At 45.9% G+C, this 16,994-nt stretch overlaps 1 protein-coding gene across 1 annotated transcript; it reads right to left on the bottom strand.

Annotated features, from left to right (window-relative positions):
* Positions 1-14,001, bottom strand: LOC140721160 (zinc-binding protein A33-like). Its single transcript, XM_073036041.1, has 4 exons — positions 13,774-14,001; positions 12,772-12,794; positions 10,831-10,946; positions 1-3,543 (listed from the first exon to the last, which is right to left on the bottom strand). The coding sequence occupies exons 1-4, from the start codon at positions 13,999-14,001 to the stop codon at positions 2,999-3,001; spliced, it is 912 nt and encodes a 303-aa protein (XP_072892142.1). The 3' UTR covers positions 1-2,998.
* Between the last annotated feature and the right edge of the window lie 2,993 nt (positions 14,002-16,994).

Below are 16,994 nucleotides of genomic sequence, written 5' to 3'. Positions count from 1 at the left end.
TCAGCTCAACTCATCATGCCAACCAAGGAAGCTTGTCCCATTTGCCTGAGGTTTGTTTATATGATAATTTTGTGACATCAAAGTTATTTAAGTTCTTCAAAGGGTGAAAATCAGCTACTCAGGTGAAATTTTCATTTACATTGAGCTGCATGAACAGACTTTGAATACTGAGCTGAAACCAGTAGGTCTGTTATGTAATTTGAGAGCTGTACCCTGAGCATTGAAGAACCAGAATAGGATATAGGCAATGTTCCCATGAGAACCGGCTGTACAAATTTGGCTTAAATTGCTCTGAATACAGATTTGATGGTGATCAGAAGGCAATAATTGAAAGTTCGGCAGGAGGGAAGGAAGCGATATCTTGTGGGGGAGAGGCAGAAGTGGGTGGTATCAAGGTTGCTGTGAAGTGATTGGAAAGCAGTGCTTCACCCAAAAGGTGGACAGCTGTGAGGGTTCCTCTCAGATTCAAGCTCGAGAGACTGGAGGTTCACTGGAGCTTTTGACATTAAGTTTTTAGGAGCGTGGAAGTAAGGCTAGCAGATAAAAGAGTGCCTCACGCCCGCAATGCAGCGCCGAGGGAGTTCTGCATTGTCCAATGTCCTGCCTAGTGGAGGGAACATGAAATGGAGACCCCCACCCTGAACAAACATCACTCCCACACCGTAAGTCTCGATCTGCATGCTGACACTACCTCCGGGGCATCCTCAGCTTGAGGAAAGTGCTACATATATGCAAGGCTTTCTTTCAGCGGCCAAATACTTAAAAGCAAGAGACTTAAATCAGAGGCCATCCCTGGCAATGGTAACCGGGGAAACAAACTGGAATGTTATATATGAAACTGTTATAAGCTGGAATGAGGTAAAGCAACATTGGGGTTGACCACCGTTCGTTGTTCAAGTCTAAAATTTCTGAGCCCAGGAGATACCACAAATTTATCGTGCGAATGTTATAGCGATACAACCCAATTGTGCCAGCTTCCAGTCTCTTACCTGAGTGACTAAATTTGGGTGAAAGAGAGGTTCCTAACACAAGCAGTTCGTATGATTTTATGTGGATGGATCAACTTCCAAAGAAAAAGTCCCGAAAGCAGCTGTAATCAATAAGATGTATCTTACACTGGGAAGAGATGGTGAGTGATGGAGGCAGAGGCTGTGGGTGATACTTAGGGGTGGTGGCTTGGTTCTGTCATATCCAGTTGTGCGGACTGGGGTAGTAATGCACCATCTTTCTTGTAGAGTCATAGAGCAAGACAGCACAGAAACAGGCCCTTCAACCCATCCAGTCCATGCCATACATAAAAATATTTGCTCTGCAATTCCTTAAACACCAGCATAACACAGGCTCTGAGCTGTTGATTGGAAGGAATTGTTCATTACAGATCCAACCAGAAATTGTTCACATTGTGGACACAAATAGAAAGGACCTTAAAGTTGCAAACAAACGTCCTTAATCAGGACCTCTTCGGTACAGAATGTATAAACATGTTTTCATTATTGCTCCCAAGTCACTCAAGAAATCTTATGAAACACCTCCATCAAACACCTTGTACTCTTACCACATACATTCTGGCTTCCTTGCATATAGAGAGGCTACATATAAACTACATGTATTCTCCAAACACTGCTGACAAGACCCATGTTAGGGAGGTGAAGGGAACAGGTCTACAACCCCAGCCAATGCCACCCGCCTCCTACCATACGCCAGTGGAGGTCAGCTAATCCCAACAACCCGGCGTGAATATCAGTGGCTGCCAATTCATTTCCAAAGCTGGGCAAAGGACCAGTCCCATGACATTCAGGAGTGGGGAAAGAGTCCATTAAACCCAATTTTGTGGCCCATTTGGGTTGGGAGCTCCACTAATCTCTAGAGTAGGTTGGGGGTGGGGTATTAGCACCCATTTCTTGCTCAGTGGGTGGGGTTTGGCTTCCTCTCCCCCCCCCCCCAAGGTTGAATCGATTTCACCAGCAGATCAATCAAAGCTTATAATAGATGATAAAGAAGCAAGAGAAGGCCCCAAAAGAATACCGCGGTAAATTGTCCAAGCTTCAACTCACCCAGACACTCCCCACTGCAAATTAATAAGAGGGAACGGGTAGGGGAAACATGAGGGCTTGTGACTGAAGAGTGGTGGGAAGGCTGGATGTTGGAATTGGGGCAAGGAGGATGGAAAGTGGGAAGGGGGCAAATAAGTGTGGATGTATGTAGGGGATTAGGAGCAGGGTCAATAGCAGCGATCAAGGGCATGTGGTGAGACAGAGGATGGGAACGGGCTGGTGAGAGGGTGGAGTTGGGGTGGGATTGAGGAGAAGGATGGAGAGGAGGGATGAAAATGTACAGAAGGTGGGGAAGTGGCAGAGAGAAGTGGTGGGGCTGGAGTTTAGGGGAGAGTAAGGTTGAAAATAAGATAAGGTTGAGGAGAGGGGTTCAGTGTAAAAAGGGGGTGATAGTGTTGGGTTCGGGGAGAAATGGAGAGTTGGTGTAGGAGATGGAGTTAAGGCTTATGGAAGAGTGGGTGGAGTGCAGGGAATGGGTGTGGTTGGCAATGGACTCGAGGTATTAAAGGTTGGAGGAAGGGATGAAGGTGAGGTGGGCGGTGCATTTGGGAACTTCAAAGGCTCACAGGGTGAAGAGAGTGGAAGATGTAACAGAGACAGGGAGGTCCAAATGCACCACCAATAGGGAAACAAACAGGCCTGCGAGGAATATCGAGGAGCTGCCAGGTGAGGGCCATTGTCCTAAATTGGAGAGAGTCGTCAGCCACTTACACATCTCCACCGAAGCAGTTAATCTGTACAGGGTCACAGCTCCTTTTAGAGAAATAAATCATCAGCCCCACGTCCACCGAAAGTCTAACTCGTTATCAAAACCACACCTCTGTTGGAAAAAAAGTGAGGAAGTTCTCTGCACAATATTGTATCAAAATAAGCACGTCGGGGTAATATCTGTTTCTGAAAAATAAACAGGCTCCTCTGAAAGGTCCTGGTCCACTCGGGAGGTCCTACAAGCGAAGGGCGCACAGCTTCAGCGGCTCGGCATTCTTGCCACCGTCGCTCTCACCAGGGCTGAAGTACGGGAAGAGTCTCTCGCTGAAGCTGTCGCAGAAGGTGTAGATGACAGACATGTCGTCGGCGTTGTAGAAGGAGACCTGGCCCTTCTCGTAGTCCAGGAAGACCCCGATGGTCTTAGGCTTGGTCCGGAGGGAGAGGAAGGATGAGGGGGTGGACAGAGCCTCGTACTCGTTGCCATTTCGCAGCCAGATGGTCCAGAAGCCGTCCTCAGGTGAGAGGATGATGCTCCCTTTGCGGCTGACCGACTCCTTGGCCAGTCCCACGTCCCACATGGTCTTGTTGCCCACCTCCACCTGCCAGTAGTGGCGGCCCGAGTCGAAGCCCTGGGCCGAGAGCACACTAACGCAGTCGTCAAAGCGCTCGGGGTTGTCGGGCAGTTCCTGCCAGGTGTCACTCAGCCGCACGCTTTTCAGGTCCTCCGAGATGAGCAGCTCGGGGTGGGCTGTGCTGGGCTCCAGCGTCAGGGCAGCGGGCACTGTTGGGGTGAGGGGGAGGCAACAGACACTAGAAGGTAGCAGCAGCAGGCCACTCGGCAAATCGGGAGGGCCCCGCCATTCAACATCATACAACACAGCACAGGACAGGCCATTCAGTTCATAATACTGTGCCCAATCAGACTGCTCCTCAAATTCTCACTCCTTCCTCCCTGTCCTACCACCCTTCATTTGCCCCCTTCCTTCAAACCACCCGGCACTTCTCTTCCTTCCCCACAAGCCTCATTCCCTCACTCCTCCAGCACAAATTCTGTCCCCTCCTACCTCCTTCCCAAAGCTCCACTACTCCACTCACCTCTCTTTCAAAATCCTCCTCCTCACACTCCTCCCACAACCACCTGCCCCTCCTCTCACTGTCAATTCCTACACCTCATGCTCTTCCCATCAAACTGCACCTCCCATCCTTCTCCCCACTACTCTCCTCCTCACTCCTCTCCCTCCTCAAACTCTGCACCTCACCCCTTTCCTCACTCATCTTCTGTTCCTCACCGTTTTCTCTTGGACTGATCTCCCGACTCCTGACTTGCCTTTCTCTACCACGTTCTTACGCCATCCTCCACTCTTCTCTCCTTTTGCCTCTCATCTGTCCAACGTTTACCCAATTACCAAAGCGAGTGAGATTATCTCACTGTTAACCCTAGTACTGTTTATCCGATCTTTCTGTGTACCAATTGGCAGCCACATTTCCTACAACAGTAACTAAACCTCCACATTTAAAAAAAATTCAAAAATAAACTTTATCCATAATAAAAAGACCTATACAGAAACAGTGCTTAATGTTTTTACATTCACAGTCATTATATTAAGTAGTGTTATCGTTGTTTCAAACTATAGCATGTAACCACTCATGCGTTTCCCCGGGGTTCAAAATTTCAGGGGCTTCCCCATTAGATGTGGCAGTGGAAGTAGCCCAGACTGCAGTCCTATCCCACAGAGGCAACATTGGCTGTACTGAGCTTCAGTACGTATTCCTGCAACCTGAATTGTGCCAATCAGTAGCACTCCCTTATGGACATTTAGCTGTGCAGGGTGACCAACGAGCTTTGGACAGACCATTGAGTGGCTTCCACCAAGCTGATAGCCTTCCAGAAGCACTTTACATCTGTTTTGGTGTGTCCTCAGGAACAGGCTGTAGAGTACAGAGTCCTCTTTCATGTAACTGTCGGGTATGAACTGAGGCATGGGCTCTTGCATCGGTCTCCATGCCCTCTTAGCGAATCCACAGTCTGGAAAGAAGTGGGAGACTAAATTTCCAAAACTGCTGCAAAGTATTTCAAGACCCTGAGATAGTGACAGGTGGTTGATAACATCTGCCCCTCCCTGGTGCTGTAGAGGTTATGTCACTGAAACATCAAGTCACAATGACAGGTCCTTGATCTAAAATATTAACCCTTTGTTATCTCCCCAATGCTGATCTCCTGAGAGTATACTTTGGTTCTCGTGAAACCCACTGACAAGGACATCCTCCTGCCTTCTCCCTGTAACCTTTGATCCCCTATCCTTCTGAAAATCCGAGTCACACCTGGATATGGGATAGGTCACAGAAGAGTCATTGATAGAGTCAGAGTCTTACAGGTCTCTTTGAGGTTATCCTCTTTGGAGACAGGTTAGAAAATGTTGATGTGGCAGTGAACCTCAGTGGCTTTGTTTTGGAAAGTTCATGTGCAGTAATTAGAGTAGAAAATTGTGCAAGACCATGAGGCCATAAGACATACTGCAGGAGCAGAATTATGCTATTCTGCCAACTGGCTTTGCCCCACCAATCCATCTTGATGAATTAATTTTCCCTCTCAATTCTGTTCTCCTGCCTTCTCTCCGTAACTTTGATGTTCTGACTAATCAAGAACCAAGTAAATAACATCCATAGATTCTCTTTTGACTATCAACTTGCGCTTTAAATATACTCAATGACTTGGCCTCCACAGATGTCTGAGGCAATTAATTCCACATATTCATACCCTCTGGCTATAGGAGTTTTTCATGTTTGTTCTAAATGGATGGATGTCCCTCTTTTCCGAGGCTGTACCCTCTGGTCCTAGACACTCCCCTGATAGGAAACATCCTCTCCACATCCACTCTATCAATATTCTATAGACTTCAATGGGGTACCACCAAACCCCCCCAGATCTTTTAAACTCCATACTTTAACGCTTCTATTCCTGTGATCATTCTCATGAACTTCCTGAACACCCTTGCCAAAGCCACCACATCTTTTCTTAGAAAAGGAGCCTGTAATTGCTTGCAAAACTCCAATGTGGTCTGTCCATTGCCTTATCAAGATTCAGCATTACATCCTTGCTTTTATATTCCAGTCCTCTCAAAAGGAATGCCAACATTCCATTTGCCTTCCTTACCACTGACTCAAGCTGTAAGTTAACCTTTAGGGAATTCTGCACAGGGGTTTTCAAGTTCCATTGCACCTTAGATTTTTTATTTTTTATCCCTGTTTATAAAATAGTCAATACCTTTATTTCTTCTACCAAGGTGTATGACCATACACTTCCCTACACTGTACTTTATCTCCCATTTCTTTGCCCATTCTCCCAAACTGTCCAAGTCCTTCTTCAGATTCCCTGCTTCCTCAACACTACCTGCCCCTCTACCTATATTCCTATCATCTGCAAACATGGCCACAATGCCATAAATTTCAACATCCATATCACTGACATACATTGTGAAATGAAGTGGTCCAACTCTTGTGAAACACCGCTAGCTGCACTCACTTCTGCCCCCGACCCTCTTGAGTTTCTGATGTCTTACACAGTGAAGACTGATGCAAAATACTTATTAAGTCTGTCCACTATTACTTTCTCCCCCCATTACTACATCTCCAGCATCAGTTTCCAGCAGTCCAATACCTAATCTCTATTTTACTCTTTATGTATCTGAAAAAAATATTTGTATCCTCTTTTACCATAATGGCTAGGTTACCTTCATATTTCATCTTTTCTGTGCTTATGGATTTTTAGTTGCCCTCTGTTGGTTTTTGAAAGCTTCCCAATACTCTTAACTTCACACTTTTTTTGGCTATATTATATGCCTTCTCCTTTTTGTTTTTGACTTCTCTTGTCAGCCATGGTTGCATCATCCTCCTTTTAGCATACATCTTCGCCTTTGTGATGCATCTATCCTGCACTTTCTGCTGTCATCCTGCTAGTGCCCTTTCCAATCAACTTTGGCTAGCTCCTTTCCTATGCCTCTGTATTTCCATTTATTCCACTGTAATAATGATATTTCTGACTTTAACTTCTCCCTCTTAAACAGCAGGGTGAATTCTATCATATTATAATCCTGCCTCTTAAGGGTTTCTTTACCTTATGCTCTCTAATCAAATCTGGTTCTTTACACAACACCCAATCCAGAATTGCCTTTCCCCTAGTGGGCTCAACTCATTAGAATTCTACAAATTCCCTCTCTTGGAATCCAGCATCAATTTGACTTTCCCAATCTACCTGCATACTGAAATCCATCATTACTATTGTAACACTGCCCTTTTTACTTGCCTTTTCTATCTCTTTTCATAATTTGTACCCTTCATCCTGGCCTCTGTTTGGAGGCCTGTATTTAACTCCCATCAGGGTCATTTTAATTTTCAGTTTCTTAACTCTGCACACAAGGATTCTACATCTTCTGTTCCTATATCACCACTTTCTAAGGATTTGATTTCATCTTTTACTAACAGAGGCATGCCGCCCCTCTTTGCCTACTTGCCTGTTCTTTTGATACAATGTGTATTCTTTGATGTTAAGTTCCTAACTACAATCAGCTTTCAGCCAAAACTCAGTCTTAGCCACAACGTCATACTTACCAATCTTCAACTACACTACAAGATCACCTACCTTATTCCGTATTCTGCATGCATGCAAATATAACATCTTCAGTCCTGTATTCATCACTTCTTAGATTTACAATTTAACTTATCCTACTGTCTGCAATACTTTCATCTGCCTGTCCTTCTTCACCATGTCACTACAGACAATATCTACAGACCCCATCATCAGCCCTATCACACCAGTTCCCAACCCCCTGCTAAATTAGTTTCAACCCTCTCCAACAGCTCTAGCAAAACCTGCCATGAGGATACTGGTCTCCCTCTGGTTCAGGTGTAAGCCCACCCTTTTTGTACAGGTCATACCTTCCACGAAGGGATCCTAATGACCTAAAATCTGAAACCGAGCCCCCGGTATCAATTCCTCAGCCACGCTTTCATCTGCCAAATCATCCTATTCTTACCTTCACTGGCACGTGGCACAGGCAGCAATCCATAGATTACTAACCTGGAGGTCTTGCTTTCCCGCTTTCTACCTAACTGCCTATATTCTGTCTTCAGGACCTCGTCCCTTTTCCTGCCAATTGCATTGGTATCAATATGTAGCACAACCTCAGGCTGTTCACCCTCCCCCTTTAGAATGCTGTGGACCCTATCCAAGATTTCCCTGATCTTGGCACCCTGGAGGAAGCATGCCAACTCTTTCACAACCACTGAGTCTCCTGTCTGCTCAGTAACTCTTATGTATAAACTTTTTATTCTCCTGTATGAGCTGAAGGTCATCCAGCTGCAGCTCCAGTTCCTTAACATGATCTCAAAGGAGCTGCAGTTCAATGCACTTTGTGCAGATGTAGCTTTTAGGGAGTCTGGATGTCTCTCAGTGTTACCACATCTCACACAAAGAACATGCCACTAACTCTGAACCCATTCTTAGCACACTGGCTAAGTACTAATAGACAATCAAAGAGAGATTTTTTTTACCCCAGCTGTGCTTGTCCAAGCCTGTTGAGCCAAACCCTGACCACTCTAACCTTGCTTTTTATTGGCCTTTGCCGAATGCCTAATTGATTTTTATTAATAAAGCTTGCTGAAAAGTCTTGAAAGGCTATGAGCTCTTTTCAGACCTCACAGCAGCTCAACGAAACAAGCAAGTGCTCGCGATGATTGAAGCCCACCGAATACATCCTGAAAAGCGGGCTCAGTATGACAGTCTTCATTCCAAGGGAACTTGAGTTGAGGAGTACAGATGCCTTATTTCATTGACATAGAACCACATACTATTGTGCAGTTTTGGTTTCCCTGGGGTAAAAAGTTTAGCTGGCTGGTGGTGTAGTGGGATCCACACTGGTCTTCAAGGTGAGTGGTCCCAGCTTTGAATCTGGCTGGTTCCCTGCATTCTTTCCATCATCGAGCTAGTAACTCGGCCTTGTAAGAAACAGACAAAAAAAATAAATGCTAAAAAAATGGCAAGGTTGCCACCTGATGCGCCACAAGGCGTGGAAAGATCAACTCTAATGTAAAAAAATTACACTTGCCATTGAGGGAATGCACTGAAGTTTCACTCCACTGGTGGCAAGGTTTTCCCATATAAGGAGATATAGAGTAGACTGGACACAAGCTGTTATGCAGATGCTGGAGATCTTGAGCAATACACACAAAATGCTGTAGGAACTCATTAAGTCAGGCAGCATCAATGAAGGAGAATAGCAGTGTATCTTTCAGGCTGAGACCCTTCATCAGGACTCTGGAGTAAACTGAGATGTCAAGAGCTGCTGAAAGGACATCAACACAGTGAAAAATGTCCTTTGTTCTGCCCAAAACTTGTTGGTCTTCCAGCATAGCAAGATCTCCATAAGGGAATGCTGCCTACTGGCATATTCCAGGGTGCGGGAGTACATACTGAGGGCCACATTGAAGCTTAGTGTAACCAGTGCTAAGGCTCTGAGGGGATGGACCACAATCTAATCTCCTTCCGCTACCACACATGGAGGGGCTGAGTTGGGTGGGGAAGTCCCTGAAACATTAAAATGGTGTCTCACCCTAAGGCAATGTTTTTAAAAAGTGCTAACACTACTGAACCCATTGGCTATAAGACACTGTACTGAATTTGCACTGTTTTTCTTTTTATGTATGTATGTTTATATTTTTGTATGTATGTTTAAAAAATAACAACACAGCTGGGACGATATTCTCTAGAGTTGGGAATAATGAGAGGAGATGTCTCTGAAACTCAGAGGAATCTGGAGGGGAAGGGTTGGCCGCAGAAGCAGGTAGGGCGTACTCCCCTCGAAGAGTCGAGGGCCGGGAGTCCTAGTCCCAGAATAAGGGGTGGGCTATCTAGAACTGAGATGGGCAGAAACGCTTCCAGAGGGGTGCAAGCATTTGATATTCTCTGCCCCAAAGGACTGTGAGGCTGAGTCACTCAGTTCATTCAAAATAGATGTGAGTTAATATCTGGGTACGGGGTGAGTGCAACGCTCATTTAGCCATGACTGTGATGACTGGTGATGCAGTTCCTGGGGCTGAATCGCCTACTGTTCCTAGAGTCATAGAGTTATACAGCACAGAAACAGGCTCTTTGGCCCAATTCATTAAGGCCGACCAAGCTGTCTACCTGCGCTGTTCCCATTTGCCCGCAATTGGCTCATACAGAACACAGAACATAGAATAGCACTGCACAGTACAGGCCCTTCAGCCCATGATATTGTGCTGACCATTTAGTCTACCGCATTATTAATCTAGCTCTCTATTTTTTCTTAAATGCCCAAATGCATTGCATCTGTCTCTACCACCACCCTGCCAATGTGTTCCACACACTTACCACTTTCACTTAAACTGATCTCAAACATCTCCTCTATCCTTCCTTCCAATAACTTTAAAATAATGCCTTCTTGTATAAGCCACTGCTACCTGGGAAAAAAAGGTGCTGACTATCTATCTATGCCTCTAATCATCTTATACTCATCTATCAAGTCACCGTTCACCACCACCACCCCCCCCCTCCCCACCTTCGCTCCAAAGAGAAAAGCCTTAGTTCACTCAACCTATTCTCACAATACATGCTCTCTAGTCCAGGCCACATCCTGGTGAATCGCCTCTGCACCCTTTCCAGAGCTTCCACAGCCTTCCTATAATGAGGCAACAAGAACTGAACACAGTACTCCAAGTGTGGTTTAACCAGAGTTTTATGGAACTGCCACATTACCTTGCGGCTCTAAAACTCAACTCCCCAACACACCAGCTGCCTTCTTAACCAAACTGTATGGCAACTTTGAGGGATCTATGGGTGTGAATCCAAAGATCACTCTGTTCCTCTAAGAATTCTGACATTAACCCTGTATTTTGCTTTCAAGTTTGACCTTCCAGAGTGAATCATTTCCATTTCTTTGGATTGAACTCCATTTACCACTTCTCAGCCCAGCTCTGCATCCTGTCCATGTACCTGTCCTGTTCTGTCACAAACAAGGAGGGGTCTCAGCAGTGGGCACAGTTCTCTCACCTGGACTGATGACCTTTAATATCCGTTTCCACACGATCAGCTGCAGAGGACCTCCGAACTCGCCAAGGAGCAGGTTGAGGGGTACCTCGGGTGGTTTCTTAAACTTCACATAGGACCTTAGGAAGAACACAAAGTTTACACTGAAAATTAAACAGTCCACTTTCCCTTTGCATTTACATCTGAGAGGACTTGGACAGGGGTGTTTAACCCAGGGAGCATTAAATCATTGGCCAATACACAGTGCCTGCATGTTGATTGGATGAGGGAAGGGGGAAGGTCACATGGTACCGGATAACACCAACCAAGGAATATACCTACTACCCTTCCGCCCAATCCCCAACCCCACACTGGCTCACAAGTACTTGGGTGCAGCTTAACGAGAGAATGGGTCGAAGCTGGATTTGGAAGCACGGATCACTGTTTTAATTATTTCTCATACATCTCTGGTGCAGAAGGGGCCACTTGATCATCCAGTCAATGCCAAATGTCAGAGAAATCCCACCTGATCTATTCCTCCTCTTATCCTCTGGCTCGCCAGACAGCACCGGGATTGTCCACACCCCACCACTTCCAGTGTCATCTACAAATGCTTTTATTATGCCACCTAAACCGTTACATTTGCATCCAAGTCATTAATTATTAACAATTCAGAACCTGGGCCCAGCACATAGATGCAATCACAAAGAAGAGGTACCAATGTCTTTACTTTCTTCTATGTTTAAGGGAGTTTGATTGATTGAGATATGGCATGGAGTAGTCCTTTCTGGCCCTTTTGAACCCCGCTGTTCAGCAATCCCCTGATTTAATCCTAACATAATCACAGGACAATTTACAATGGCCAATTAACCTACCAACCCGTACGTCTTTGGACTGTGGGAGGGAACTGGAGCACCCAAAGGAAACCCACATGGTCACAAGGAGAATGTACAGACTCCTTACAGGCAATGGCGGGAATTGAACCTGGGTCACTGGTACTGTAAAGCGTTGGCTAACCACTATGCTACCGAGCCGCACACCAAACACTCCAACAAACTTGCACAGATAGAGTGTTGAATGTACCCTAGCATGGTCTAGTTCGGCAATCTGAATGTATTGGAACTTAAGGAACTGCAGAAAGCAGTAGACTCAGCCTGATACATCATGGGCATGTCCCTTCCCATCATTGGGAATATTTTTAAGAAGAGATCATCTAGCATCAAAGATGCCTACCATCTGAGCCGTCATCTTCTTGCAGCTCATAATAGGCAGGAGGTATGGAAGCCTAAAGTCCCACAACATGAGGTTCAAGAACAGTTACTTCCCTTCAGCCATTCGGTTCTTGAATCAACCCTGCACAACCCTAATCTCTTCCTCAGTATAGCAACACTGTGACCACTCCAAAGGACTTTTCTTGTTCTAATCATGTGATTCATTTTATAATTTATGTTTTTCTTGCAAACACTGCTTATCCGATGCTACTTGCCTGCGAAGCTGCTTCAAGTAAGTTTTTCATTGCATCTGTGCATATAATAAACTCAACTTTGACCTGACTTTGAACCCACCTATCACCACTGCTGAGGTTAACAAAACCCCATTCAACAGCAATACTGAGGTTAACCAAAGCCAACTGTTTATCAATAATGAAATTAATTGAAACATACTTAAAGGAAATAGTGAGGTGAACCAAAATCCATGTATCACCAGTGCTGAAGTTAACCAGAATCCACAGTGAGCTATAGCCCATTTGACCTCAGTGATTTTCCTAACCATGATTTCCCACAAGGAGTTTACAGTACCTAACGCATCAATCTGTCCTTGGTTCTAAGACAGAGCTGCGTTTCTTTCTGACCTGTTCCGGAATGGTCAACAGTTATCTGGGTCACTGACATGCCAGATTCATTCACTAACATGAATCATTTTGATGTGACTTCACAAACCAGGATTTTGAAAAACAGCACCTACCTTTCAATCAGGGATTTAACGTCCTTTGGGGTGTGAAGCAATAAAATAAAAAGGAAAGAAAGACTGTTATCATCTCGCACACAGACATTCTGGAGAACCCGACAGGGCGGGAGGCTGCGAATTCCATGTAGCCCTCGACTGAGTGAGGACCAACGGGAAGTACCAGTTTAGTGAGAGAGTGGGCACGCTGCGGATGCCCAGGAAGGGGCTGGAAGCAAGCCCTGCCTGCTCACTTAGAAGCGAAGTTGGTCAGGGTCCTGCCAGGAAGTCACGCTTGCCTGTGGCATGCAAGTAATTTAGAGGCACAGAACACAGTGGGGACAGCGGCGCTGAGCGTGGCTAGAGTTGTCCGCGGGGCTTGATAGGTAGTGGGTGATGTTTTGGGGACAGATTGGTCGGATTGGTTGGTAGTTTTATTTCCAATTGTGTCATGGTACCAGCACACCAGTTAAAGGCAGACTCACATTTCACGTTCATCATTAGCTGATGTTAGGGATTTGATCCCAAAGTAAATCCCACTGTGATGTTAGGAATGGATACTGCTGGACCTGATCCTAATGTGCCCTTAAGGATGATGTCACTGCTCTGTCTGCGAGTAGTTCCCAAAGTGATGTCAGGAATCAATCCCACTGTTCCCTCTAGACCTACCATTAAAGGTGACCCCTCTGGACCTGATCCCAAAGTGTCATCAAAGATGATCCCATTTCTCTCTAGGTGTAGATGACACTAGGGACTGATGTCACTGCCTTCCCTGGGAAGTAAATCCCACTGCGGTGTCAGGAATTGATCTCTCTGCTCCCTCTGGACCTGCTGTTAAGATAGATCCCACTGCTCCCCTTGAGGGCTGGGTGAGAAGCATTGGATCCCTCGGCTCAGCCAGTAAGATGCGAGTGGAGGGGGACCTGGTACTGGGGACTCTCTTATTCACTGGCCCAGTCTAGCACCACCCCCTCCCACCCATCAACGCCACCACTCCCTCCCACAGCTGAGCCAGACCCTCACCGCAAGGAAGGCGGTCTCCTGCACATTCAATCGCTCCTGGATCTCGAGGATGGTGCGCTCGATGGAGGCCCTCTTCTCGGTGATCCTCTGCAGATTCTCTCTCAGCTGCCGGGAGATTCGCTCCACATCCTCCTTCAGCTTCCCCTTCATCTGCTCCTCCTCCTGGTTGAGGAACTGGTGCAGGTTGGTGAACTCAGCGGCAATGTTCTGGCCCAGGCTCTCCGCCATCCTCTGTGTTCAAGTCAAAGAGCCAGTTAGTTCAGGCAGGGGCCTGCGCTCCTGACCTTGGTCCGAGGTCAAATCTCAGAGGCATGAAGGCTCAGGTTGGGTTTGCAGGACACCAGAATGAGCAGGAGCCATCTGGATTCCCCGTCAGCCATCCCTCACAAGGCCTAAGTCCTGCCGTCTGGCTCCCAGTTTAATACATCGTATGGTCAATGGGATACAAACAGCCTTCCGTTTGCACCATCGTTTCCCGTCTGCCTGTCGGTCTGTGCATCAACGGGCAGCTTCCCTCGATCAGGGCCAACTGAAATATCTGACTTCTACAAACCCAGGGAATCAACCTAATCTTCTAACCGTTCTGGGCCAGGCTTTGTATGCCTGATCTCAGAGGAGTGACTCCAGGAGAGGTCATGATACAGCTAATTTGAACTTGGGTTGAAAGGCTGCACTTGAGAGTTCTGGAGTTACAGGAAGGACGTTTAGGCTTTGAAGAGTATGCAAAAGAAGTTCACCAGGATGCTGCCTGGATTCGAGGAAAGGTTGGACAAATTTGGGATGTTTCTCTGCAGCAGTACAGGCTGAGGGGAGACCTGATAGTAGTCTAAAAGACAGGCAGTCAGTACCTTTTGCTAATACCAGTGGGCGTGTATTTAAGGTGAGAGGGGGAAAAGTTCAAAGGCTATGTGTAGGGCAAGTCTTTCTTAAATAGAGAGTGGTAGGTGGCTGGAATGGGCTGCAAGGGATGGTGTTGGAAATAACTATGATAGTGGTGTTTACAAGGCTTTTAGATAGACATGACTATGTAAGGAGTGGAGGAATATGGAAGAGATTAAACAATGTGGCATCATGATTGGTGTGGACGTTGTGGGCCAAATGTTCGACTGTATGTTCCAACTGTTGATCCACAAGCCGTGGTCAAACAACCAGAGGGAACAGAATCACAACGAGATCTGGTTTGTTATCAATGACATGAAACTTACTGTTTTGTGGCATCAGTACCATGCTAAGACAAAATTGGTATAAATTGCAAAATAGAATAAATAAATAATGGTGCATATGAAAAGGAATAACAAGGTAGTGTTCATGGGTCCGGAGCCCTGATGGTGGAGGGGAAGAGCTTTGACTGTGGGTCTTCAGGGTCCTGTACCTCATCCCCAATAGTGGTAATGGGGTTAGCTGAGGAAAACAGTAGAGGTGGATTGAAGGGGAAGGTCATGACATGCATGAGAGAGAAAATACATATGCATGTGGCTCATTGACCTCAAGCATTAACCCTCTCTTTCCTAAGATGTTGCGTGACCTGCTAAGAGTTTCCAGCATTGTTTAAACTTCAGATATGTTGGTGAGGGTGGGGCAGGGAGAGGGGAGTTTGAGGAAGAGGTTTGTGCAGAATGGAAACCCTGCTGTGAGAACCTCCTCTTGAGGTAGCTTGCAGGATGTGATTGATCAGTGGGTATTACAGACGACGGTAGTTCAGTTGAGAAATTCAAGTGAAATCAGGAACATTGCCTTGAATACAATCAGAAACTGAACTCCCACGGCCTGCTTAGGTGGTGAATTCTGGAGAATCCCTATTCTCTGGGTAGTCACACTTAGAACATAGAACAGTATTACACAGTACAAACTCATTGGCCCATGCTGTTGTGCTGAACTATATAAACCTATTCCATGACCAATCTAAACATTCTTTCCAACACAGCCCATTATCAAATTTTCCTTCATTCATGCCCCTATCTAAAAGTGTCTTAAATACCCCCAATTTATCAGCCTCAACCACCAACCCCTACAGTGCAATCCAGGCACTTAACACTCTCTTTGTGAAAAAAAAAACCTTACCCCTGATATCTCCCCTAGATGTTCCATCATTCACCTTAAAATGTTGTCCTCTAATGGCCTATACCTCCACTGGAAAAGGGTGTTGGCTGTCCACTCTATCTATGCCTTTCATAATCTTACACACCTCTATCAAGTCACCCTCTTATCCTTTTTACTCCAAAGAGAAAAGCCCTATCTCACTCAAACTTTCCTGATAAGATAGGCCCTCTAACCCTGGTAGATTTCCTCTCCCCCTCTCTAAGGCTTCCACATCCTTCAAACAATGAGTCTAACAGAACTGAACACTTCTTCTCATGGCTGACACTTTGAGATTGTGGCCCCGGGTTCATACATACAGTCGTGGTGGTGGGGCTGGGGGTTGCGGTGGTCCAACCTCATCCAACTCTGCAAAGACCCTGCCAACCTCAGTAAAAACTCTGTATGTTTCAGTCTCCCAGGCTTCTGAACCGAAGTGAGTACAGATGTCTGTGACAAGCTGAAAATGAATAGAGGGCTCACTATTTCGATTTTCCTCACACAGATGTACTTTATGTAGAGTATTGTGCACGGTTTTGGTCGCCACACTACGGGAAGGATATGGTAGCAATAGAGAGAGAGAGTGCAGAAGAGATTCACCAGGATGTTATCTGGAATAGAGCTCCTGATCTCACTGGAGTGCAGGAGGTTGAAGGGTGAGCTCATAGAAGCTTATAAAATTCTGAGGGGCATAGTTAGGATAGATAGTCTTTTCCCAGGCCAGGGAAGTCTACAACTCTACCTATCCTATGGACACCAAACATAAGGTGAGAGGGGTGAAACTTAAAGGAAATCAGAGGGGTAAGAATTTCACTCTGAGGGTGGCGCCATGTATGGATTGAGCTGCCAAAAGAAGCGGTGGAGGCAGATTACAACGTTTAAATGACAAAGGTTAGAAGTTATTTGGACAGCAATCTGGGTAGAAATGGAGTAGAGCGATATAGGCCAAATGCAGGCAAGTGGGATTAGTGTAGGTAGGTATCTGGGTCAGGATGGAGACAATGGGCTGAAGGAGCTGTTTCTGTGCTGTACAATCTTATGATCCTATTGCAGAGCTTGTTCACCTATTCCAGATAAAGAATCAAACCAGGATTCCCAGAAGATCAGTTCTTCCACCTTCTTAGAAAGTTTTCTCTGTAAACAGA

The sequence above is a fragment of the Hemitrygon akajei genome, chromosome 2 (assembly GCF_048418815.1).
Source record: "Hemitrygon akajei chromosome 2, sHemAka1.3, whole genome shotgun sequence".
Taxonomy (NCBI): domain Eukaryota; kingdom Metazoa; phylum Chordata; class Chondrichthyes; order Myliobatiformes; family Dasyatidae; genus Hemitrygon; species Hemitrygon akajei.
This window is presented reverse-complemented; position numbering and strand designations above follow the sequence as displayed.